We start from the raw sequence: 24918 nt of genomic DNA on the forward strand, positions 1-24918 counted from the left end.
TGGGCGTAGCCTTGTCCCTTTAGAGTCCCTGGTGTGGAAAGGATGCCCCTGAGGTCAGCCTGTGGAACAGATCTTCTGTCGGTGGAGCAGGAGGAGCTGGGAGCTTGGCAGCCAACACTCTGGATTCTCAGGGGGCTTTCTATTGGGCTGGTGGGTCCAGAAGGGGAGAAGGGGGAGGGGAAGCGGTGAAGTCACGGGTAATTGATTGCACTGTAGACAGTGCCCTTGTCCACAGGGATCACATGCTACTTCTACCGCACAGGACCCAGGTGGCCTCTGCGGAGGGTGGGGAGGGCAGAGTACAACACGCGGCAGTGCTGCTTGACACAGTGTCTGGGGGGGCCGGACGGCGGGCGGAGGGGGCGACTCTGAGACCCCAGGCTCAGCTCCCCTGGCCTGGCCCTCTCCATGGAGGGACAGGGAGTTCACCCCAGGCTCCACGCCGGTGTCCAGAGGATTAGGGGGTGGAGGTGGCGTGGACCGGGTGAGACAGAAAGCGAGACAGAAGGAAACAGCTGATGGTCGAAAGGCGTGGGAGAGGACAAGACAGGCCTGAGACAAAGACTCAATCTCTGGATCCTACCCCCTTTTGCCTGCCCCACTTCCATCCCAAGTTTGCCTTCTGGAAAGTTCCAGCCATTTGGGGATTTGTGGGAAAGGTGACTGTTTCCAGTTCTGCTGTTGTCTCCATACTTCCCCCCAAGTACACACACTCCTTCCTGGGCTCTGCCCCAGGACAGAGGCCCGGGGACCCCGACTCTCGAGGAGCGTGTCTGAAAAGTGACCACGGTGTCAGAAGAAGGGAACCGGTAGATAACCCTGGTAATGGGCACTTGGGTCTGAGAAGGCAGGGGGCGCCCCTGGTGGGGAGGGGTGGTGAGTGGGGATTGGGGACTTGAGGGGGCGCTAAGGGAGGTGTCAGGACCCACCTTTGGCTTCACAACTTGGACCTCCTCCTCCTTTCCTTCCCTCCCCCAACTGTCCAGGGTGCCCTTTGCAGTTAGAAGAACCCCTTTTCCGATCCCGAGCCCACCCGTACTGTGACACCGCACACATGGGCGTGCATGAGCCGACAGCCCCACCACACGCATCTCGATGCCACCCCCCACACGCGCACACACACACACGCGCCTATCCAGGCAGCCCCCACGAAGACATGGGTGATGCGCCCAGAAGGGCCCCGGGCACGCCGGGGGACGGCTCCCAGGCAGTGGCCCTACAGCAGGGGTCCTTCCCATCCCAGGACGAATCGACCACCTGCTGAAAACGCTCTGGCAGGAACCCGGCTTCCAAACTGTGAAGGAAGTGGGGCAAGGAGCTGTGACCTTGGAAGAAAATAGGAGAGACCGCGTTTGAAATAAAATCCCAGAGAATGCCATGATGAGCGGAAGAGGGGGACAGGAGGGGCGTGGAGGACCAAAGGCCCTGTTGTAAACCTGGAGCCTGGCCAGTGTCAGGGGTAAAAGCCTACACCCTCGCACTCAGGCTCTTGAAGAGAATGTCCCCACAGGAGCCCCACGTCCAGCTGGCACCGCCTGCCCTCAGAGCAGTCTTTCCACGTTAACGCCCTGGCCCTCCCTCACCTTGGTGACACACGCAGGGCCCGGTGAATAGAGGACGTTTAATATTTCTGTGCTGGTCAAACGGAACACAGGTGGGGGGTACACAGGGGAGGGGGCGGAGGGCCCCCCGCCTCGCGGGAGGGGTGGCTGTGAAGGGGTGTATGTGGGGGTTTCTTGGGAAATAGTCCAAGGAGTCTTCTCAGCAAAGGGGCCTGGGGTGTCCTGAGCATCCAACACTCCCGGTCCTTGGCCTTAAGGTGGGGTCCCCCATAGGGGGTCTGTGGAGAGTCTCACTTTTTTTCCAGCTCCTCTGCTGGAATCCACACTCCCAGCGTGATGGGGGACTTGGTCCTAGACGGGGGTCTGGAGAGCCCCCAGGTGGGAACCGGGCTCCTGTGCCCCCTGCCCGCGGGGTGCCGAGGGCTGCCCACCTCCTCCTCTCTGCCCTCTTTCCTTCCCCCTGGCTGGGCAGGAGCAGAGGGGGGTGAGCAGGGCCCCCAGCCTCTCCTGAGTCCCAGGGTCCTCAGGGTGGGGTGGAGGAAGGGTGGAGGGAGAGGGTCTTGGCCACCAACAGACACTGTAAACTTTGGTTTTAAACAATAACTTAAGTGGAGGGAGGGTTCCAGCCTGGGGCAGGGGAGGGGGCAGGAGGAGTGGGCCAGGGAGGTGACAAAGGAAAAAGCCAACAAAAAGTTTTGGTTTTTGCTTCCGGCATAAGAAAGGTCTTTGGTCATCCGTTTAACTGGGGACAGGGGTGCTGAGCGAGGGTGAGGGAAGACTGCAATGGGGGACCTGTAGGCTGGGGGCAGGGTGACCGTTAGGTCACAGCAGCCACGGTATTAATCCCACCTGCCCCTCAGCCTCCTTTTAGTCTGGCTTTTCCGGGTGACAGAGGCAGGGTGCTTCCCCCAGCCGGTGCCACCTCTGGCCCCAACCCCAGCCTCAAGGGCACCTGGGCTCCCATCAGCGGCTCCACGTCCAGAGTCCACCTGGCACAGCCGTCCATAGGGAGGCGGCCGCGCCGGGCCTCTTCCTGGGCTCCCTGGTGTGGGCGCCGCGGAGTAGCACCCAGCACACGGGCTGAGGGCCCAGGTCAGCCTGGGTCTGGCTCAGGTCGGGGGGAGGGGCTGGAGCCTGGCAGGGACCCCGTCAAGGGACTTGTCCCGCCCCAGCTGTGGCTTTTTGAAGGGGCACAGCCGAGGGGGCTGGCTTCTCCCAGGGCCGGTCTGAAACCTCAGTTGCCCCATCCCGGCCCGGGCGGGGTGGAGAGCTATTTCTTCACAGTACGGAGAAGACGGCGGGAGCACGAACGAGGGAAGCGGTGGGGGGGGTGGGCCTCTGGCCAGAAATCACTGCCGGAGCCAGGAGCCAGGTGCGAGGGGCCCTGGGTCTGAGAGGGGTGGCTTAGCCCCGCCTGCGGGTCTCCATGGCGCTGAGGGGCCTCGTAGGGGACAGCTGGTGGGGGAGGAGGGCCCTGCTGCTGCTGGTGGTTGCGGGGAGGCGGTATTCAGATATAGGGGAGGGTCTGAGGAGGGGTCTGGGCCCTCCGTGTCCTCTGCTGGTCCCAGACCAGGGGTTCTGTGTCCCCTCGGGAGCGGGGCAGTCCCTGCCCCCCGAGCGTCTGTCACTCAGGTCACAGCGGTGCTGCTGGCCCAGCCCCCCATCTGAGTCCTGGAAGTGCCTTGAGGTTTGGGCGGGGCTGTGGACTGGGGGTGGGTGGGGCCTGGGTTCCGGAAGGGAGGGGTCTCACCCCTGCCCTGCCTGCCCCTGGAGGCCCTTAGGACAGTTCCTCTCCCGGTGGCAGCTCTTCCTCCAGGTCCCTGTCTTCCGGAGGCCCCGAGGTGCTGGGGTTGGGGGGCCCCAGTGGGGGACCGGGCCGCCTGTCTTCCTCCGCCTCCGCAGGCTCCTCTTTGACCTGCACCTGGTGGCTGCGACAGAAGGGATCCTGTGGGCACCCCAGGGGCTTTCCTCTGCCCCCGCAAACACATCTAGAATTTGGGGGCACAGTGGGGTGTCCACAGCTCACCTCCCCAGGATCCCACTATCCCTGAGCCACTGAGGCCTGATGCCTTAGGTCTGATGTCCCCCAGGGCTCTCTCCAAGGGAAAGGGGACGCTGGGATGGACGAGATTGCCTTTGGCTGAGAAGGAGAGAGAGAAGGGGAGGCCAGAATGGAGGAAGGAGGGGAAGGAGGGAAGTAAAACAAAGGGAGAGAGAAGAGAATAAGAAAGGAGAGAGAAGGGAGAGAGGAGGGGAGGACCAATGGGAAGGGAGAGAGGCCACTTGTCCTGGGAAGAGGTGGCGGAGATTGGTGAGATGGGGACGCCACTCACAGTGGGAAGATCCCAACTTCCTGATGGGGCACCAGGGCGGGTGGGGTCCCTGCTGTGTGCTCACCTGTACTGGGGTGGGGAGAGGCGAGGGGGGCTGCTGCTGCCGTTGCTGGGCAGCGGCTCCACGGGGGCGCCCACGTCGTCATGGCTGAGGGGCAGGAGGCTGCTGGCTGAGCTGGGGTTCAGTATGCCAGGGCTGTTGAGGAGAGGGAAGCTGCTCTCGGCCAGAGCAGCCTGGAGGCACAGGGTTGGCCCCGTCAGTGGGCTCCACCCGTCAGGGGCTTCCCTACTCCCTAGAGAGCCTTGTGTGTGTCTGTGCCGGCCGCTGGCAGGTCTCTCTCGGCAGCCCCCCAGCCCAGGCTCAACCTTCCGAACACAGCTCCCCCTACAAGGCCAGAGCTCTGACCCTACCTGCTTTCCTGGGAACCTGGGAGACAGAGGACCCCCAGATTGACAAGCTGGGGAAGGGACCCCACTGGTTATGCCCACCTCCCTGCTCTCCGCCCCGTCCCGTCCCGCCCGAACCCAGCTTTGTCAGGAGAGGTGGGGGCCGGGCCCCGAGGCGGGGTCAGCAGAGGGTTGGGGTTTGCCCCCCCGGAGTGCTCTTCACACTCCTTCCCACTGTCCCCTCCTCTGACAGATGGGCCTTCTGCGGGGGGGGGGGGGGGGGTCTCTTCTACAGGCCCGTGTGTGTGCTGGAGGGAGATGGAGGGGCAGGAGGCAGAGGGGGCGGGTGGACTCTGGCGGGGCCCGGTCACCTGGTAGCTGGCATTAAGTGCTCCGTAACTGAGGCCCGAGATCATGTTCTTCACGAGGGTGGGGCTCCTGGGGAGAGAGGATGTTCGGTTCGCTCACCCACGTCCTCCTCGCACACACCTGGACCTTGACTGAGGGCCTGCTCCGGCCCAGGGGCTGTCCCCTCTCCTGGGGGGCCGGAGTGGGGTTGGCCCCTGTGTGTGCCCCATCTTATTCAACCCTGAGCTGACCTGGCCCAGCAGGGACCGACAGCCGCCTTCCCGGGGGAGGCGCTGGGGCTCTCAGGGACTCTGGAACTGTCCCGCCTCTCAGAGCAGGTAAGTGGGAACGGGGATCCCTCCCGTGTGTGTCTTCACATCCTGCTACTCTAGCCTTTTTTCTCTTCAGTCTAGATTTTCCAGTGTTCAGCAAGGTCCAAGCTAGAGCATCTACAGTCCCATATCTGTAAAATCCACACTGGGCCCTCCTGAATTTGGGGACATCTAATAAGCCGTGTGCTCAGCCTGTCCCCACACGCTCCACACCAGAGGCTTTTCTGCACAGGAAGGTGTTCAGGGGTTGGGTCAGGAAAAGCAATGGCTCAAGGGCTGTCCCTCTTCCACAGTGAGGACCCCCAGTTTACAGAGCGCCTCAGAGAGGTTAAGGAACTGGCCCAAGGACAAACAGCTGGTGAGAAGTAGAAATGTAACTTGCAGCCAGGTTTTCTGATTCTAGAACCACGTCCTCTGATGCCAGGTTGGTAATGAGACATGAAGATACCAAGCGTTGTGACTGGCACGTGGGGGCACTCAGAAGGGGACAGCTTTTCTTCCCCTTCCCAGGCTCTAGCCTGCCCAGCCCCCACAACTGCCTGGGCATGGGGAGGCTCTTATTGGGGGAGAGGGAATCTTGAGGGGAACAGGCACCCACAGAGCTATGCCTCTAGCTTGCTTCAGACCTTGCTCTCCTCCCCATGGGCCTCTGGCTCAAGAGGCACAGGCCAGAGGGTGGCCTGTGTGGGGGATGTCTTGGGGTGGGGTGGGGAAGAAGGCCTCTGGACTGGCAGGGAAGTGAGGAGAAGAGGTTGCCCCCTCCTCCCTGGTTCCTCAGTTTCCACTGAAAATGCTGTGTGGTAGAGCAGAACACAAAAGATAGGAGGTCGGAGAACCCCCTCTGCCATGATCTGCTGTGTGACCTCCCTCTAGCCCCTTGCCCTCTCTGGGCCTCCTCTCCCTGAAAAATGAAGAAGAGAGCCTGGGGATCTCAGAGGTTGGCTCCTCCTGTGATAAGATGGGGGAGAGTGGCTCCGAGGATGGCAGCTCCCTGACCAATGGCCACATTGGCTGGCACTTGCCTATGTCCCAGCTCTAGCCATGGATGCCTTGGGCTGCTATCTCCCTCTGGTGCCAGGTCCCCCTCGGCTCCTTCCCTCAGTCAGAAGAACAGAACAAGACAGAAATAAATGTCTTCTTTCTAATCATCTGTCACTTCCACATTCCTGTCTTCCCCGGGCTCCTCCTCCCCTTGTCTTGTGGCCCCACCCCAAAGTGGGAAGGATTTGGTGCACAGCCCCCGGAGAGGCACGGGGCGGCCCCGGCCCACGCCACACGGGTGGCTGCCCCTGCCCAGGTCTGGGCCCACGCACCCGGTCATCTTTGGCGGTCTCCGCTTCTGATACTCCCGCTCGTCCACGGTCCACACGGCACCCTTGACGTTCTCCACGCGCACGAAGCACTTGTGCAGGCTGAGGTTGTGGCGCACGGCGTTCTGGGGGCACAGGGACGAGGGGCAGGTGCTCAGCCCTCCTCCTCCGCTCGGGTGAGCACGCATAGGAAAGTCCTCATGTGCCCCCTCGTCCCACCTTCCCCAGTCCAGGGACGAAGGGACGAGCAGGGAGGAGACACAGCCAGAGGGGGTGGCGGGCCCCCACCTGCCCCTGGAGCCAGGGGCTCCCAGCGTCTTTACCACCGACAGCCCAGTTATTCTCCGCTCCCCTGCTCCCTGCCATGCCTTGGGAAACTCGGTCTACCAACTAAATGGTATCTACGTAGCCATAATTTGTTTTCCCCTCATCATTAATCAGATACAGGTAGCTGTGACCTGGGGCTCCTGATCGGCACGACATCCCTCAGCCCCGGCACCTGGAGCCTGGGACACCTGTCTCTGGTGCCCACAGACTCTCCGTTCAATAGCTCAGACCCTTACCACGACCTTCCTCGACCCCAGCAGTGTGGGCGTCGTGACTCTGAGCTGTGGCTCAGAACAGACAGCTTATTGAGAGCACGAGGTGTACAGTCGAGGCCTAATACATACTTGTTGAAATAAATGAACTGGGCGAAAGGAGAGTGTGGGCTTAGCCGCTGTAAGGCAGGAAGAAGAGAGAAAAGAGGAAAAGTCACCTTGTCGCTCCCACCTCCTCCTGGCAGGATAGCTTCAGGAATTGAGGTCATCTGGTTTGTAGGACACTCTGGTGAGGGCGGGGGTGCTTGGCCCAATTCCCCCCGGGAGCCTGGGCGAGGGCCCCAATCCACCCACTACCCTCCCGCCAGGTCCCTCAGTCCTGTCCCTGCACTCTCCTGTCAGCCTGCCCTCAGCCGTGCCTGGCCCTGTCCCTGGTACCTGTCCTCCCTAAGCCTCCCCCTTGTCCCCATCCTTGTCTCCTCTTTACATTTCTAAACGGGGAAGAAAGCAGGCAGGGCGGGCAGCCCGTGCCCCTGGAGATCCCCTCTCCCTCTCTCCCTTCCAACTCTTGCCACTTGCAACTGGCCCGATTTCATTACCAATTTTAATTTGCCTCTAATTAAATCCTGTGTATTTTTCCGACTCGCTCGCTAATCCACGAGGGAGGCGGGCGGCTGGAGTGGAATCTCTTGGAGCGATAATTACAAAGGGCCTAATCACGCCGGGGCTCCTGCCTCGGAATAAATTTGCCCGCATTACGGGGCTCCGATCCTCCGCTTTGCAAATGAGAATGACCCCAATTTCCGAGGATGGCCTCACCGGGGCTTTTTTCCCTCATTTCGAAGCCTGATTCGTGATGAGAGACTAATTCGTTACGCTGAAACATTAACGGCAATTTAAGGGGTCTGGCAGGGGCTGCGTAAACAAAAGGATGGGCCCACAACATGGGCCCTGGGAGGGATGGACACGGGGGAGGGCCGGCGAGGACCATCAGCTTGGCAGATGGCAGCACCGTCGCCAGATGAGCAGCAGCTGGCCTGGCCCACACTGGCTCCCGACCCTTCTGCCCTGGTCTCAAGTGGACAGCATCTCAGGATAGGGGCCAGAAAGGGCGAAGGAAGAGGGAGGGAAGTTGAAATAGTTGAGGAGAAGATGAGGTGGGACCTCCAAGGGCAGACAAATGGGTGGGAAGTTGAGGTGGAAGGGAAAGACAGCTGGGTGTGGCCAGGGGGCATCTCCCAAGTCACATGAATGAAGCTTGGCTGCCAAAATCCTGAAGGTCAAAGTGGACCTCAAGCTGAGATGGATTCTGCTGTACCACGAGGAGGGCACAGGCAGTGCCCTAAGTGGTGGAAGCAGCAGGAGAGCCCCACTAACTGGGAAGGTCACCTACTCAGTCACTCAGCCAGCTTCCTGTTGGGACCTGGACCAGGTGAGGGGAGATGGAGTGAGGACTAGGGAGGGAGAGACGCACTACTGAGATGACCCAGGCTGGGCAACCAGTCGAAGGTGGTATGGAAGGCCAGGGGGTTGGCCTACGGGAGAAGCAGCTTCATGATGGTCATTGAGAGGTTTAAGCAAGTCACCCCAACCAGCTTCCCCGTCCTCCAGGAAGGAGAGAAATTGCAGGAGGGGTGGTACAGAGAACAGGAAAGGAGGAGAGGAGGTGAGTGGCCCCTGCCCCCAAGAAGGAGGCTGTTTTACAGAAGACAGGCTCTACACTGTCTACACGTCACCCTAAAGGCAGAGGAGGAAGCTGCAGCATTAACGTAAACATCAGACACTGGTCGTGATGACCCTTTGGGCTTGGACGGGATGCTGTCATTTATGAAACCTGGTATCCGAATGGGCTTGGAGGTTGGAGACAGGACCAGGTGGTCCCAAGGAGGCCCTGCCGGCTAGAAGAGAGGGCAGGACTGTGGTTGGCGGGAAATGACATCACTCACAGCCAATCCGAGCTGCTGTCTCAGCCTGGCAGCCTCTTTCCCAAGCTTTGGGAATGGGGCATGGGGAGACGGAGGGTCATGGAGCAGCACCTCCTGCTGCACTTACACACCCCCGGAGTAGAGAAGGCTGGGCCCTGTGCAGACCCCACCCAGTCCCGGGCACTGCTGCGAGTTCCCCAGGGGCACTTGTTGCAACCTGGGGGGAGGAGGGGAGGTGGCCTGTAACCTGCAGTTCCTGCATTGGCCAGCAGGGGGACTCAAGAGCCAGAGATCCAATTAAGGTTCTGAGACAGGGGTGCCTTCCCTGGCGTCTAACTTTGCCCACAGGGTGCCAACACTCCCTTCCCCTTCCTCCTACTCTCTCCCAATTTAGATATTTCTCTCCGGCCCTGCTGCACAGACCCTAATATTCTCACCCATCAGACAGACAGACAGATACACACACAGGTACACACACCCCATCTTGCCTACAGAAAAACAAATGGCTTAGTGCCCCAGCCCACATCTCCCTATTCCATTTTTCTAGGGTCCCTCCCTTGCCTGTCTCTGGTCCCCCAGGAAAACTCTTATGGCTGAAGATGTTGAAATGACTAATTGGATGAAGACAATTATCTTCTTGCCACCGATGGCAGAGCCAGGGACAATGTGTGAGTGCCTGTGTTTGTGACCCAGTGTATTGCCCACGGGCCCTGGTCCATGCGCGTGTCTGGGCCTGCGCAACCCCTATTCCCACCCTGGGCTTCAGAACATGCGCCTTTAGCCAAGCTACCTGGCTGGACCCTTAGGGTCTCTCGTGAATGTGAGCCAAGCCTCCCCACCAGGCTCAGGCATACCAACACCTTGAGGCCATACTTCATGGGGCTGGAGTCTTTGGGGCCCATGAAAGAGCACTTCTGAGAGGAGGAGGGTTTCTTCCCAGAAAGAAGGCAGCACAAGGCTGGAAGGAAGGTGTCATTAAGAGGCAGTCAGAGCACATTCCAGGCCCCTGCTGAGTTGGGGTGGAGGGCCCCACTACCCAGCCTGGACCCTGGTGGGGACATTTCTGTAGAACCGGCTCTTCAAGGGGACTAATTATTAGGCAGCCCTGGTTTCGACAGGATGTAGAGATGTCCAAGGGTGGCTGGGGCCCTGGGCAAGGAGGAAAGGGCACGCCTCACCTTCCAGGTGGCCGTGTTTCTCCGGAAATAGGCGAACATCCTGGTGAACCAGTTATAGATCTCATTCAGGGTCAGCTGCCTGTCGGGGGTTTCCAGAATGGCCTGTGGGCAAGGAAGATGCCAAGGGACCCTTAGTTTGGGCCTCGAAGGGTCACAGGCCTGTGTTCTCTCCCCTAGGATCTGTCCTCCACCTGGCCCCTACGTCACCCTGAGAGCAGAGGAGACCTGCTCCGAAGCGTGTGGACAAGAGCACTGGTGGGTGCTCGCTGGTCCCTGAGGGGCAGGCTGCTCACAGCCCAGCCAGAGGCCAAAGGGAACCTACACACTTGTGTGAGGGGCACACACATTTCTTGTGGAGTGAAAATGGCTCCCAGCGCCCCTGCCCTGGAGTGGGAACGAAAGGAGTATTCTCAGGAGCGAGATGTCCAGGGGTGGGGCTGACGGAATTGATCCTGATTCTGGCAAAGGGCACCCTAAGCATGAGATGGATGGGTGTGTGTGTGTATGAGAATACGTGTGAGGGTGTGTCCCTGTGTGCGGAGATCAGAGCGAGAGGACATATGTGTAAATGTATGTTCATGTGTGAGTGTGACTATTACGTGAGCACTGAGGACATGAGAAGGGAGGAGAGGTGTGTGTGTGCATGTGTGAGAGGGAGGGGAGGAGGCAGACGAAGAGTGACCATAAGTCTGTCAGAAAATAGGCTCACGGGAGTGTGTACGTGGAAATGAGCGAATGAATGACACAGTGGGTGTTGAGTAGCAAAAATACTGTGTGCCCCCAGAGACCCGTTCGTGTGCCCAGCCGCGCCTGTGTGTGAGAGACTGTGCAGCCGAGGAGGAAAGGACAGATGTGAGGGGGCAGGTGGTCTCCTCTGCCCGGGACCCTCCGGAGGGCTGCGCAGGGGCAGGGGAGGCAGTCTGTCCCCTTCCCGCTCACCTGGCGGATGAGGGAGGCATAGGTGAAGGGTGGCCTGACGTCGGCGTTCTTGTAGAACTCGTGATTCTGGGCCAGCTCTGGGGGAGACAGGCGGAGGATGAGGCAGCCGCTGGGGGGCCCAGCTTAGGGAAAACGCCCCTCCCCTCGGCCCTTACCTGAGGAGATGGGGGAGCAGAACTTGTCGCTGCTCCTCCTGCGGGTGGGGCCCCCGCTGTGCAGGGACGCAGAGCTGAGGCCAGGGGGCCGTAGGGGGGTGACGGGGGCCGCGGCCGAGGTGGGGGGGTGCACGAGACCATCTGGGAACGAGTCTGCTGCGGAGACGGTCACCTTGGAGAATGAGGAGGAGCCGGGGACCCGGTTCAGCTGTGAGCAACGGGGAGGCGCTGAGACCAGCACCAGAGGGTGGGGGTCCCCGGGGGGCTGTAGAGGGGTTTGGGGAGGGCCATGGGCAGGGGAGTCACTCACCGGCTGGCTGAAGGGCTTGGGCTCGGAGGGCCGCATGTGCAGATGGGCCATCATGGCCTGCAGCCGCTCGCTCTCCTTGGCGAGCTGTGGAGAGGTGGAAGGTGAGCAGGGCCTTTGCACCTGTCTCGGAGGCAGCCGGGTCCTCTTCCTCCTCTACATCCCACCTCTCCCCACCAGACTCCCCCGAAAGCCCCTATTCCCACCACCACTCGCCTCTCTGCCTCGGCACCCCGGCTCCCTCTCTCTGGCCCCTGCTCCTGGAAGGCCTCCGCTCTCCTCTGCCCCTCTGACTCCTCACCCTGACCCTCAAGGCCAGGCCCTGGGGGCTGCCTACTCCGTGAAGCCCTCCCTGCTTCTCCTCCCGACTGAGTGTCCCAGGCTCATCACAGCAGCTGTAAGTCGGGGCCTCCTTCCCAAGAATGCACGCCTCTTCTCCCCAGCAAGGGCAGAAGCTATGGCAGAACAACACCCAAGTTCAGGGGCACTCATGCCCGAGAGGGTCCTCACATGCTGAATGGAGCACAGGACAGATGACGCATTCGCCCCATTCATAAATTCATTAGAGCTTTCATGTCTACCCTCTCCCTGCAGGGCGTCTGCTCGGGGCCAGAGGGAAATGGGCAAGAGTTGACTGGCTGCCTGTGGACTGTCCTGAGCAGCCTCCTGAGTGTGTCGTGCTATAGAGCTCAGACTGGGAGGCCAGACTGCCTCCAGGTTCTAATCCCGGCCCTGCCACCCGCGAGCTGTATGATCGGAGGCAGGCTACTTCACCTCTCTGTGCCTCTGTTTTCTGTATCTACAGAATAGGGATAATAGTAGTATCCACCATATACGGTTGTTTAAGAGGATCCCTTGAGTTACAGGGGTCAAGTAGTCAGTACAGCACAAAGTGCTCAATGGTAGCAATTAACATTATTTTTGTTGTTTTTATTAGTATGAGTCTCCCAGCAGACACCCCTAACCTCAGCTTCCCTCACAATCCAGCTGCCTGTACCTCCTGCCCATACCTCCTGACCATGGTAATTAGGACCTAGAAATTTAAGACGACCCTTCCGTGGGACCTCCTAACCCCTCCTGGAGAGGCAGCCTGTGGGTGGGGCCAGAGCCTGCCACCCCTCCCCCGCGGCCCTGCCCGCACCTGGATCTCCAGCTGCTGCACCACCTGCATTTGCACACGGCACTGGGCCGTGCTGCGGTCGTCCAGGGCGTGCTCCGTGTTGAGGTGTCTTCAGAGGGAGGAGGGCAGAGAAGAGAAAGTCGGGCCTGGTTTTCCTGCTGTCACCACCCTCCCATCCCATCCTCTAATCCCGCCCACGGCCTGCAGAGCAGACAGACCAAGATACAAAGGAGGGAAAGAGGTGGAAAAAAAACGGGGCGATGGAGGAAGCCACTTTCTCGTCAGCCTCCTTTGATGTCTTTGCTAAAATCCCCGCTACAGAGAGATCTAATTGCAAATGAACTGATTAAGTAAACCTCTGACGAAGCGTGAAAACAATTTGTTTGACCCTGATGCTGCCAGGGTCTGGGAGACAGTGGAGTTAATCAGTCAGTGACAGAGCCTGGCACCGCCATGGCAGCTGGCCGCCCGCTGCCAGCCGCCTGTCCGCCTCCGGCCCTGCCTGTCCACCGGCCTTCGGCCGTCACCAGGCCGTCACTCTCTGGGGCTGAGTCTGGGGGAGGTTGGGGAGGGCGGTGGGGGAGTCCTCTCCTCCTCACACCCCTACCCTGCTGGGCTCCAGCAGCCTGGGGCCGGGTGGGCAGCCTGCGGGGCCGGGGAATAGAGACTGGGGAGGGGGTGGGAGTGATGGGGGAGTTGATGGAGGCAGGGAAGGAACTAGGCCCCTCTTTGGGGGAGGATGGCAGGTAGGTGGTGGCTGAAGGGGCAAGTTGGGCCCAGGCTGAGGGGTGAGGGGGCTCTGTGGAAAGGCTGCCACGGGGGAGGAGGGAGGGATGGGCGAAAAGGAGAGTAGAGGGGACACCTACTTGATAAACTGGCCCAGGTCTTCACACAGGGTCTCACAGCCAGGCCACTTGCACTCTCCGTGTCCGTAGAGGGGGTGGGAGCCGGGCGTCTCCTCGTGGGAGGAGCTAGGAGGGCAGAAAGAGGTAGTGGTCAGGGACCCTGAAGACTGTAGCAGCCGTGGGTCCAGCTCAGCCCCAGCTCCCCTGCTGGTGATGTTTCTGTCCCTAATATGGGTTTTCCAGAGGCTGGGCACAGTGTGCGTGCCCTGGGAGAGGGGTAAACTTCCAGGTCCCCTAGCTCCAACCCCCACCACAGCTGCCCTCCTCGGGGTCCAGGTGTGCCCTCAGGCAGGTCAGCAACACCCCCTCTGAGCCTGGGCCCCGTACCTGTCTCTCCGAGGTGTGAGCACAGTGGGCTGTCCGTTGGGCAGGGTGTGGTGGGAGAGGGGGGGTGAGACTTTGGGGGGGGCGGCAAACGAGGTAGCGGTGGTGGCCGTGCCGGTGAGGTCCAGCCCCTCCTGCTTGACGCTGTCCTCGGCGGGCTGCCCGGGGGCACCCTCGCCCTTCCACAGCTGGGGTAGGTCCGATGGGCACACGGCTGCTGTGGGAGAGAGGCAGCGGGAGGCTGGCAGGGACGCCCGACCTGGCCCCTGGAGCAGGGGCTGCTAGCCCCCGGGTACAGTGAGGGCTGTGGGGCTGGGTCCGGGAGGGGGCGGGCCACTCACCTTGCGGGAGGGTCTGGAGGGGCCCCGAGGCTTGGTTGGGCTGCAGGCTGACCAGCCCCTGTCTCTGCAGGTTGAGCAGGTGCTGCTGCTGCAGCTGTTGCATCTGCAGGAGCTGCTGCTGGAAGGCCAGCTGCTTGTTCCCCAGTGCCTGGTGGGGGGCCCGAGGGGGCGGGCAGAGAGGGGTGCCATCAGCCTCGGGCGTGCCATCTGGCGCCCAGCCTGCGGCCACCCCCTCCCAGGGCCGGTCAGCCCCCGGAGCTGTCGGAGCTGTCGTTGCGGCGTCCGCGGCTGCAGCTTCTCTGCTCCCGGCCCAGCTTCCATAGGGCTGCATGCCTCCTCGCAGTAAACACACGCATGCACGCACGCACGCGCGCAAACACACACACAGCCAGACCCAGACACGCAGCACGACGCCCTCCCTGCTCCCGCCCCCCTCCTCCTGCCGCTTCTGCTCCCGCACCGCAGCTGTGCGCGCCTGGCTGGGGGGGGCTCTCCTCACGATGATCGATGAGCCTGTCAGACTCCGGGGGCCACTCCCGCCTGGCAGGCACCCTTCCCACATGCCCGGGGAGCCCCCCCACCTGCTCTGAGGAGGGGGCATTCTCCCCTCCAGCTCCTTTCCTCTTTTGCTTCTTAGATACAGAGAATCAAGTGGTCCAACTGACTTTAAAAGATCAGCATCAGCTGGTCATCAGGGCCAGGCTCAGGGAACAGGCACATGGCACTGCCCAGGTGCATGCTCCCTCGCATGCTCTAGGTCTCGCTCTCTTTCTCTCTTGCTCTGGGCCCTGCCCCCCTCCCCTCCAGATTCAGTTCTTCACACAGGCACTGACACGTCAGGCTGTCAGCAAGTCAGGAGCCAAGCGTGTCCTGGGTGCCTGGGAGGCAGGGACGTCACTGCCTGCCTGCCTCCCCTGGGGGTGGGGTGGGGTGGGGTAGGGGGCTGGCTATTGGGTAAACCCAGCCTAGAGATAACACCGAGAATGCAGTCAGCAATTACAAGACGGTTGAGGGGGGAGGCTGAGGGCATTGGGGAATGACTGGGTGTCAGCAGGGCAGCCTTCTGGGAAGAGACGACTCAGAACTTCGCTGTGGTGGGCCGCAGGAGGGAGGCGCATGTTTGGGTCCTAGGAGGAGGGCAGCAGGGCCTAGGAGGGAAGCTCAGGAGGCACCGTGGCCCAGATGAGACATGGGGTGTAGGCTGGGGAGTTCTCTGGAGGGGGCAGGGCTGGGTAGGCGTGTGGTTTGCTGAGGGACTGAGAGATTCCTAAGAGAGTGGAGGGCTGAAGTGCTGGGTCACTGAGAGACAAGTGGGCAGGAAGCAGGCATGACCCGAGGCAGCTGGTCATGAGAGCGGACCACGCAACGGTCACTCATACACATGTCTACACGCCTGTGCACAGAGACAGCCCAGGGCTCTGCCTTCCTGCTCTCCTTAATCCAACAACACAAGGCAAGGAGAGGACTGGGGGGCATGGGGATGGAGAAATGTGAGCCCTCCTCCCCGTGCTCCCTGACCCCCTCCGCTGGCCTCTTCCTGACTTCCACTATTCCCACAAGGCGATTCTCTCCTGACGGCCCTGGGACTCCCAGGCTCGGGCCGGGCTGGGGCTGGGCGGCAGGTGACAGCGCCCTTACCTCTTTGGGTTGCTGCTTCCCAGCCTGCTGTTGGGTGAGGAGCTGCAGGTGGAGCTGCTCTTGCTGCTTCTTGTAATATTCCTGCAGCTGGGGGCGGGAGGAGGGGGACAGAGGCAGGGGTGGGAGTGGGTGACCTCGGGCAGTGCTGACCTCAGAGCAACCCCAGCCCCGTCGTGACTGGGCTCCTGGAGGCAGGAGTGGGAGTCTCACTGTGGCCGGGCATGGAGAGGTCTGCTCTCCCTAGTCTGCTCTGAGAGGCTCCCTGAGCAGGGTCTGCACCGGGAGGGAGTGGAGCTTCATCCCACACCTCTGAGCCCCCTGCCTCTTGGTGGTCTCCTGAATAGGTCATGACAAGCTGCCGGGATGTTCTAGTAGTTTGCCCTTCTCTGGGGTTCTGGAGATAGAGGTGGGGCCAGCATGCAGGGAGTGAGGATGGGAGGGCTGCTGTGGGAGAGGCCTGACCTCTGACCTCCCCCCAGCTGCCCAGGAGGAATGCAGACGAGGCCGGCCCAAGCAGTCTCTCTGGTTTCTGCCATGCTTTGGCCCTCAGTGGTGTTGGTAGTAAACAGGTGGGAGGTGGGAGCCTGCCCCCACCGCCCTCCTCTTCCTGGCTTCCCGCTGCCCTGGGGCCAGACTCACCTGCTGGAGCATGAGTGCCTGTTGCTGCTGGAGCAGGGCCTGCAGTTGTGGGGGCGACAGGATCTGCTGCATCTGTTGGGGGGTAAGCATCTGCGGCGACATCATGGCCACCGACACGGGCACCTGTGGGATCGGCCCTGTTAGCCTGCTCACCTCAGCCCCACCCCGGGGAGGGCGTGCGCCAAGGCCCCACCCACAGTACAGGAGAGTGGGTCCACAGTGAGACAGCCTGGGTTCAAATTCTGGCTCTGCCACCGACTAGCTGGGTGTCTTTGGACAAGTGACTTACCACCCTGTTCCCTGTTCTCTTGCCTCTGACATGGAAGGAGCAACAGCCCACCTCTCCACGTTGTCGTGAGGATTCGTGAGCTAATACTGAGATGGGAGCCTGGCACAGAGCAAGTGCTAAGGGTGGGCTATTCCTGTGGGGTGTGTTATGTTCGGGGCAGGAAGATAAGACTCGAGGGACACTGCTCAGTAGAGCCAATGCTTTGGACGGTTGCTCCGCCAGTGATGGGGAGGGGCAGCCGCCAGCTATTCCCAACTCTTGCTCATCTATCCTGAGAACACTGTGTACAAGGCGGGCCTGGCCAGGAGGGCCGTCTGCAGCGACGGGAAGGATTCAGAAAGAGGCCCATGCGGCAGGAGGACCTGGACTTTGGCCCTGCTCACACACACGTCACATCCTCCAGCACACCTGTCTAGATGGCACACACACAGCCCCAGAGCTGAAGCCCCGGGAGTGCCATCCTTGGAGAGGTGTGTGTGTGTAGGTGCAGTTACGTCTACAGTGGCGTGGAAAGAACACCAGGCAGGGAGTTAGGAGGCAGGCTTCTACTCCCAGGTCTCCACTGAACTCGCTGTGTGACTTCCAGCAAGTCACCTGAGTGTTAGTTTCCTCAAACAGAAAACAGGGACTCGACTACAAGAGATGACCCCTTCCAGCTGGAACACACAGGCTTCTCAAAGTAGAGCAGCTCTCCGGCCCCTGCCCTGGGTTAGGCCTCTACAGGAGACCCAGAGAATCTAGCTACAGACAAAAGGTTCAGGGGAAGGCAATAACATCATTCTTGGCCCAGCCCCACCTCCCCTGAACCCCCCAGGCTGGTGCAGTCACTGCCAGCGAGGCCCAAGGTGCAACGCTGTCTTGTTCCCATCTTAGCAGGATGGGTGCCCTGATGGGGCTCTCTGCCACCCCCACCACTCTGAGCCCTGCCTGCACAAGACTCTTCTCTAACCCCCGTCTCACTCCCAGGCGCCCGGCGCACAGCAGGTACTCACTAAGCATCTGCTCTCGTGAGCTGAAATACCTTCCCCAGCAGATCAGAGGCCCCTCTGCCAGCTCTGGGCCAGGGAGGGAGGGGTGCAGGGCGCCCCAGTCAGGGAGGAGTGTCCTGCAGGGACTTGTCCTGGGCAGGACGTGACAGGTTAGGTCCCCAGGGGACTTGTGGCCCCTGTCAACCTCCCCCCAGCCCGGGGGGTGGGGAAGGGGAGGAGGAGTCAGTTCCTTCCAGATCCCTGGCTGGGGCAGGACTCAGCCTCAAACCACCAGTTAGGGAGTCCCCAGGCAGGGGGCATGGGGAGTGCGGTGGATCCAGAGACATCAGGCAGGTCCACTGCCCCCAACTCTTCTTGCCCCATGATTATGGGCTGAGCCCCAGTCCTGGACATTCCTCCTTCACCTCCACTGTCTCTGTGCAGACGTCTGGCAGGGGCACAACCCTGCTTTTTAGCCACGGGCATACTGTGCAAATGAAGGCAAAGGCTCCGAGGGGGTCTCCAGTGAGGAGCCTGAAGTGGCAGGGCTGGGATTCAAGCCGAGGTCTGCGTGCCCAGGTTCCTGGTGTTTCCACAACCCACACTGTCTGCCCCACCCCAGAGCAGGTCCTGAGAAGGGTTAGGGAGAGTGTGGAAAGGGAACCAACCATCTGAAGGGGGCAGAGAGGGGGCTGGAGACCCCAAAGGCCAACCTCCCTCTTTACCATGTACCCCGGGGAGGCTGTGGGGGGCCAGGCTGCAGGGGTGTTCTGGTCCTCACTCTCAGAGGGGCCTGGCGAGGGGAGCAGGCAGTGGCACAGACCCACTTCCTTTCAGAGCCAGCCCCTGTGTCCTTCGCCTCGAGGCAGCGGGGCGGCTGCTCATCTGTCCTTTCTTTCCTCCTCCTCCCAGGGGGGCACCCAACACGGTGGTGTTGAGCTCAGAGTCCTGGATCTCTGAGTCAGGTGACCTAGGTTCCTGTCCCTGACACTGACTAGTCTTTGAAATCACCAAGCCTCACTTTCTCCATCTGCTAATTGGGTTTGGAACACCCACCCTCCTGCGTCCTGGGACCCCACAGAGGATGCTGTTGACTGCTAAGGATGGGCCAGGCACCTGGCTAAGCCCTCTGCGTGCATTATCTCCCTGAATCTTCACAGCCACCCCGGGAAGAGGGTATCAAGAGGAGTCAGTGCAAGTGACTTGTATGCCATTAAATTCCATACAAATGCTCAGAAAATTACTTTTAAAACCTTCTGGATTTTCCTCTTCCTTTTTCTATTCTCCTCCCCTCTTCCTTCTCCCTGGTTGCACCTGAGGCTCGTCGGGGGCCCCAGAGGGCACTGCATGGCAAGGGTCACTTAGGAGAAAACCATGGGGCACCGCATTCTTGTCACAGCAGGAACTGAACCAGAGGATGTGGACATGGCCCACAGCAGGGAGACTGAGACCAGACACCCAGGAGATGTCTCCAGGCACCGGCACTGTGAGTCACTGCGAGTGGCATGCAAGAAAGGATGTGGCATTTCCTTCCTTGGGGCTTTCCTACTTGAAGGCAGAGAAAGAGATGACCTTGGAAGGCCTCCCCGGCCCCTCCGTTCCTGCCAATTGGCTGAGCAGCTGGCTGGAGAGGCGGCTGCAGAGATCTGGAAGAATCTACCTTGTGGGTACTTGTCTCTAAGGTGGCCCAATGGGGTCAAGAGAGGTCAGTGAGGTGGCTGCCACATGGTGATCTCCTGAGCTGGCTGACCCATCCATATCCCCTCATATCCCTCGGGGTGCTGAGAACTGAGCTGGAGCTCCCCTGGTGTCTCCTCTGACCCCTCACCAGGCCGGGATGTGTCAGGATGGGCACCGTCAGCTCGGCAAGGCCGTGACTCACCATCTGGAGAGCGGCCAGGCTAGTTACATGCTTACTGAAGCCTTGGCAGTGGGAGCCGAAGCTAAATGCCAACAGCTGCCTCCAGCCCCCTCCCTTAGGGCCCTGCTCAGGCCCCAGGCCCTCCACGCACCGAACTCAGCGTGCTGGGCTGGACAGCCTGAGGAGGAGGAGCAGGGAAGGTGCTGACGCTGAGGGTTGGGATGGATGCAATTTGGTGCAAGAATCAAGGAACCAAACTCAACCACTAGAGTATGGGGTCTGGGGTCCCTGGGTGAGTGGGGAGACCAGGCCACAGCTTGGTTTAGGTTAAGCTCCCTTGCAAAGGACCAGAAGGAAGTCCTCAGACTAGTTCTGGGCTGGAGCTGCAGCAAGAAAGATAGTGGTGGGAGACCAAGAAGAACTTCTAGACATGCCAGAAGGGTAAGCCTCAGGGGCGCTGAGAAGATGAGACAAAGGCTGGACAGAGCTAAGGAGCCTGGCAGAAGCCAGCCCCTGCCCAAACTCCCAGCTACCAGTGCCACCTTCTATGGGCCCTCTCCCTGCCTGGGGCCCAGGCTAGGGCACAAACCAGGCAGTCTCTAGGCTAGAACTCGAGACCCCATCTGCTCTAGGAAGTCTTGTGAAGCTGGCTCTAGAAGGGGTGAACACGGCTCAGAGGTGAGTGGGCAGGCAATCCTGCCTGGAGCTGGGGAGCAGAGCAGCATCCCATGGGGGCCACTGGGAAAGGAGCTGCCACGGACCCCCTGCATTCAAGTCACTCAAGCTCCAAATCAGCAAAATGCACTTTCCTACTCATTTTCCCCATCCCCCCACCAGCCCTGTGCTCACGGAAAAGCCATTTCTCGGCCCTGGACCCCACTGCGAAGACAGAGGCCCCACCTCCCCGGAGACCGTGAGCTTGAAGGTGGGGACCAGAGGCAAAGACGGTATCCACGGTTGGAGAAGAAGGAGAAGGATCAACAGTCAGGGCTCCAGGCTCTTGGGGAAGTTCAGACATGGCCCCAAGAACCCGCATCTCTCTGAACCCAGAGACTCCTCGGGCCTGGGCTCCGTACCTGGGGATTACTGGTGATACAAGGGCATTACTGTGTGCTAAGCACACGGCAGCGTCACAGTGCAGGCATTAAAGTGTGGGCTCTGCAGCTAGTTATTTGGGTTCAAATCCTGGCTCTGTCCCTTATTAGCTGTGCGACTTGGGACAAGTTACTTAACCTCTCTGGGCCTCAGCTTCCTCACCTACAAAATGAGGCTAATAACAGCATCCACCCCATATGACCGTGAGGATCAGATGAGATGACACTTGTAAAGCACTTAACGTCTGCCTCCTGGTAAGCACTCTTGTTAGTTTAGGAAGTACTGAGTAAGTATTTGTTGAATGAACGAATGAATCAATTGTTAGGAGATGAGGAGGCGAGGAAAGAGAAGTTCTGAGAAAAGGGCCATTTTATCTGTCCCTCGGACCAAAACCTCTGCCTCTCATTCTAGGCCATGTGGAGATCTCTCTCATTCTAAGGAAGATTCCATCACCTCCCCTCTTCCCTCCATCATTTCAGATCTCCTCCCCAGTGTACCCAGCTACAAAGTCCCTCCTGATACCTGACCTCCATCCTTCCAACTACCATCAAGCTGCTTCGCTCTTGCCTTGGGTCAGCAAGCCCTTTGTGGTCTGGGGGAACATACCTGTTCCCCAGCCTGCCCCTGCCCGAGGGCCACTTCAGACCCCTGGAGTATGGGCAGGGTGGTCCCTAATTCTAAGAGACCCAGTCCGGCCACCACATGGGGTGAGAACTTTCCCTTCTTCCAATTACTGACCTTCCAGATGTGGTCCTCCCCTCCCCCCCTCAGGCCACACCCCCTCATTGCCTGACTCCTCCCCTTCGAGGGCCGTCTCATCAGGTTTAAGACCTCTAAGAGGGCCAACTGTCGGCATGGTGAACTTCTTCAAGGCGCTCTCAGGGTCCAGCTCCAGCACCCTGCACCCACGCCCGCCCTCCTCCTGCTTCCCTCCTTCCCTGAGCACCCGCCCGCCAGACTCCAGGCTTCTCGCTCAGGATCCCGCTCGCCCTTCCTCCCTTAGATAAACTTCCTTTCAAAGCCCCGCTTAATCCTCTCCCCCATTCCGCCTCCCCCCGCCGCGGAGGTGGGGAGTGGGGGGGAGCAGGAGGATGGCTGCGGGGCGAGGGGGGGAGCGGGCTGCCCGAGGGGTGACCCACCCGACTCCGACTGCATTTCTCCCAAGTTCTTTGTGACACAAAAGGTAAACATAAGGCCCGGCTTACCCCCGCCCACCCCCCACAGCTCTCCCCTCCCCCCGCCAGCCAGATGGGCCAGCCGCTGCGGGGAAGGGAGGGGGAAGAAAAGGGCAGATTGTGCAAAGGAAAACAAAAGAGACCGAGAGACAGCCAGAGACAGGAAACGGGAGACAGACAGTGGCGGCTGAGAGATACCAGGGGACGTGGTGGCCTCAGCAACTGAGAGAGCCCGGGAGGGGAGCGGAGAGGGCAGCTGACTGACCCACAGGGACGGAGAAACGGCCCTAAGAAGTGACCGAGGCAGAGCCAGGCAAGAGGAAGGACGCGGGGAGCTCCAGAAAGACAGAGCTGGGTGCAGACTGGACTCTGAGGACAGAGACTGGCTAAGCGGAGGCAGGCCTGGGGGACCAGGTGGGAACTGAGAGAAAGTGGGCGCTCCCTTGCCCACCGCTGCAGGGCCTGCATTTCCCTGGGAGCCACCCAATTTTTGGCACTGGGAGTGGCCAGAGCAGTCTTCCACCTGGTCCCTCCCCTCCCTCTGTGCCAAGCCCACCCTCCCGACCTGGCCCAGCCCCAGTCCCAGCCCCAGCCAGAGCCAGAGGGGTGCCCTCCTCACCTGCACGGCAGAGGCCGACTGCTTGCTGTCATTGTTCCCTGGGGAGCTCAGGCCGGAGGCCTGCTGCAGCAGGAACTGCCTGGCCACCTGGAGAGCCTGCAAGATAGGGCTGGTCAGTGGGCCTGCAGGATCCAGCAGTGGCCCAAAAGGCCGGGTGGGAGGTCAAGGGTCAATGCGGGATCCAGGGGGAGTATGGGAGTAGCAAAAGGGAGCAGGTCAAGGTAAGGTGGAAGGTCTTGGGGGTGAGAGGGTCACAGGGCCACTTGGCCTTTGGGGTAAAGACAAGGGTAGGAGTCACTGAGAGGAGTTGCCAGGCCTTGGGGATCAGAGCCCCTAGGGACTCACTCTGAGATGTGGTGAGGTTTTGCTGGGACTCAGTGGGGACAGCCAATGGAAGGGGCCCCCAGGGGAAAGTACAGCGGGTGGACTCGCGGTGTTATGATGGAACTATTTGTGGAGCATCTACTATGTGACAAGCACTTTACAGGCAAGATGTCATGTCATCCTCTCCTGTGAGGCTGTGAGGCAGGGATATCAGGCCCATTTTGCAGATGAGGAAACTGAGTCTCCAGGAGGTTAAGTAACTTGTCCACACAGCCAGGAGGGGTCAGGGCCAGCATCTGAGCCCAGGAAGCCTGGCTCCAAGGCCATCTGCCTTACTAGGTGGTCAGTCTGGGGGCTCAAGGAGTAGTATTCACCTGTCAGGGGGAGGAGGGTAGGGTCTCAAGGTCTGAGCACTGTGTGGCTTTCCGAGTCCGGGCGGTCTGGTGCAGGACCTCATGGCACTGGGGGAATTCAATCAAGTTCTGAAAGGTCTGTCTGCACTATAGGCGAGTAACACGGACTGTGAGCCAGCGGGGTCATAGGAGTGGGAAGAATATGGAGTTTGCAGGAGCATCCCAAGCCAGTCAGTGGGCCTGAGATGGGCAGATGGGCAGTGAGAGGTCTGGTAGGAGACTGAGGGATCAGGGAGGTCCAGGAAGTTCTCCATGAGGTCAGCCAAGCCCTCCATCCCCCTACTCTGAGTCAGTGGGGGGCTCAGAGGCAGGGGACATGCGGACCCGTCCTGAATCCCCATTCCAGGAGCACAAAACCTGCCTGCCTCCAGGTTCCTCGAAGACCTCTGCGGGAGCCAGAGCAGTTGTGTCCAGGCCTCTGACATGGGCTCAGGCATCAGGCAGACCTGGGTTTGAATGTGCTTACCAGCATTGTGACCTTGGGCAGGTTATTCCATATCTCTGGGCATCAGTCTCCTTATCTGCAAGACTGGGGCACTGCCCATCTCTGAAATGCCCATCTCTAAATCTGGGGGCTTAGGGACCAATGCTTGGCACTTAGTTGGCATTCATAAAGTGTCCACTCCCTTCCCTTCTCATAACTCTCTGGACAGTTCTCGCCCTCGCCTCCTGTCCAGCACACCTATTAGATGAGCTGTGCCCACTTGTGGCTCACTTGCACATCTGTCCACACGCACACTTGTCCGTACGTGATCCTCCTCTCCTACCCTACCACAAGCACAGATAGGGCAAAACCTCTAAGGTAGAATATGGATGCACTCACACACACTCGCCACTCAGCAAACACTTATGGGGCGCCCACTGTGTACCGAGCATACAGACACATCTCCCTTCGCAGCCCGTTCGTTGTCATCGAACAGCTGAGCCTCTCTGGAGCCTGGCATCTCGTTTACGTTAGGACGGCACCTAAACACACACTGGTGTGTCTATGGGAATGTGACCCCCGCAGACCTGGAGTTCAGACCAGCGAGCTCTCACCAGCCGCCCGGATCCAGGCATCCCCGACCCCTCTTTCTTCCCCTGAACCTCACACCTGGAGAGGTGGCCTGGGGTTTCTTCTCTTCAAGATTCACTTCAGAAAGTAGAAGTCTGACCTTTCTGAGTCAAAATGCTCTGAGAGGCTGTGGAAAGTGGGGAGGGGGCGAGGAGAGGAAGGGAGGTGGCCAGGTGGTCCTCAGGAAGGAGCCCCTGCCTGTCTACCTTGCTTCTAGTGACCCCTCCATGTCTAAAGACAGGAGTTGGACAAATGCTCTTCATTCTCCAAAGGCAGAGGTAGGATAAAGAAGTGGAGGGGTCAGAGGTCAGAGGGCAAGATGGGGGAAGAGGATGGCTTGGAGGAGCTGGCCAGCCCAGGCAACCCAGAGGGGAAAGGTCAGGGTGGGGAGTCGAAGCCCCCGAGATGCCTGGAGGGGAGAGGGGAACAGCAGAAGAGGGGTTTCTGGGGGAAGTTGGGGGAGCCCCACGCAGCCTCCTGGGTGGGGTGGCCTGGGGAGTTGGATTCACTCCCCACTGACTCTCTTACTCTGTGGTCCCCTGGAGCATGAAATTACAAGATTTACAGAAAAAAACGACACAGCCTTGCAACCTCATTCCTGTGACACGTCCCTGTGACAGGCCCCTCCTCCTACCCTGGGCCTTTCCTCAGGCCTCAGCCAGGGCCTCGACTTCAGGCCGCTTGAGAGGAGCCAGGTGAGACCCTCGCCTGGCCAAGGCTGCCCCCTCCTCTGACTCCCCACTCTTCTCCCACTCACTCCTTCCTTCCTGTTTACTGAGCGCCCGCTGGGTGCCAGGATCATGCGCGGTGCTGGGGATACACAGCAACAGACTGTGGC

At 60.2% G+C, this 24918-nt stretch overlaps 1 protein-coding gene across 7 annotated transcripts in view; it reads right to left on the reverse strand.

Annotated features, from left to right (window-relative positions):
* Nucleotides 1-2292: 2292 nt before the first annotated feature.
* The window catches only part of FOXP4 (forkhead box P4), a 50678-nt gene continuing 28052 nt past the window's right edge, over nucleotides 2293-24918 (reverse strand). Inside the window, exons 3-17 of one of the 7 annotated variants that reach the window (XM_046640190.1) lie at nucleotides 22290-22385; nucleotides 16283-16405; nucleotides 15644-15730; nucleotides 14006-14153; nucleotides 13668-13878; nucleotides 13302-13406; nucleotides 12457-12544; nucleotides 11319-11402; nucleotides 11009-11180; nucleotides 10854-10930; nucleotides 9915-10016; nucleotides 6276-6397; nucleotides 4654-4720; nucleotides 3960-4129; nucleotides 2293-3490 (exon numbers count right to left, since the gene is read on the reverse strand). In XM_046640190.1, the coding sequence (XP_046496146.1) occupies nucleotides 3340-3490; nucleotides 3960-4129; nucleotides 4654-4720; nucleotides 6276-6397; nucleotides 9915-10016; nucleotides 10854-10930; nucleotides 11009-11180; nucleotides 11319-11402; nucleotides 12457-12544; nucleotides 13302-13406; nucleotides 13668-13878; nucleotides 14006-14153; nucleotides 15644-15730; nucleotides 16283-16405; nucleotides 22290-22385 (1803 nt within the window). In that variant the 3' untranslated portion in view covers nucleotides 2293-3339. Of the gene's footprint in view, nucleotides 3491-3959; nucleotides 4130-4653; nucleotides 4721-6275; nucleotides 6398-9914; nucleotides 10017-10853; nucleotides 10931-11008; nucleotides 11217-11318; nucleotides 11403-12456; nucleotides 12545-13301; nucleotides 13407-13667; nucleotides 13882-14005; nucleotides 14154-15643; nucleotides 15731-16282; nucleotides 16406-22289; nucleotides 22386-24918 lie in introns of all 7 variants that reach the window. The other 6 variants (XM_046640188.1, XM_046640189.1, XM_046640187.1 and 3 more) reach the window with 6 other exon arrangements.

The sequence above is a fragment of the Equus quagga genome, chromosome 15, assembly GCF_021613505.1.
Source record: "Equus quagga isolate Etosha38 chromosome 15, UCLA_HA_Equagga_1.0, whole genome shotgun sequence".
Lineage (NCBI taxonomy): Eukaryota > Metazoa > Chordata > Mammalia > Perissodactyla > Equidae > Equus > Equus quagga.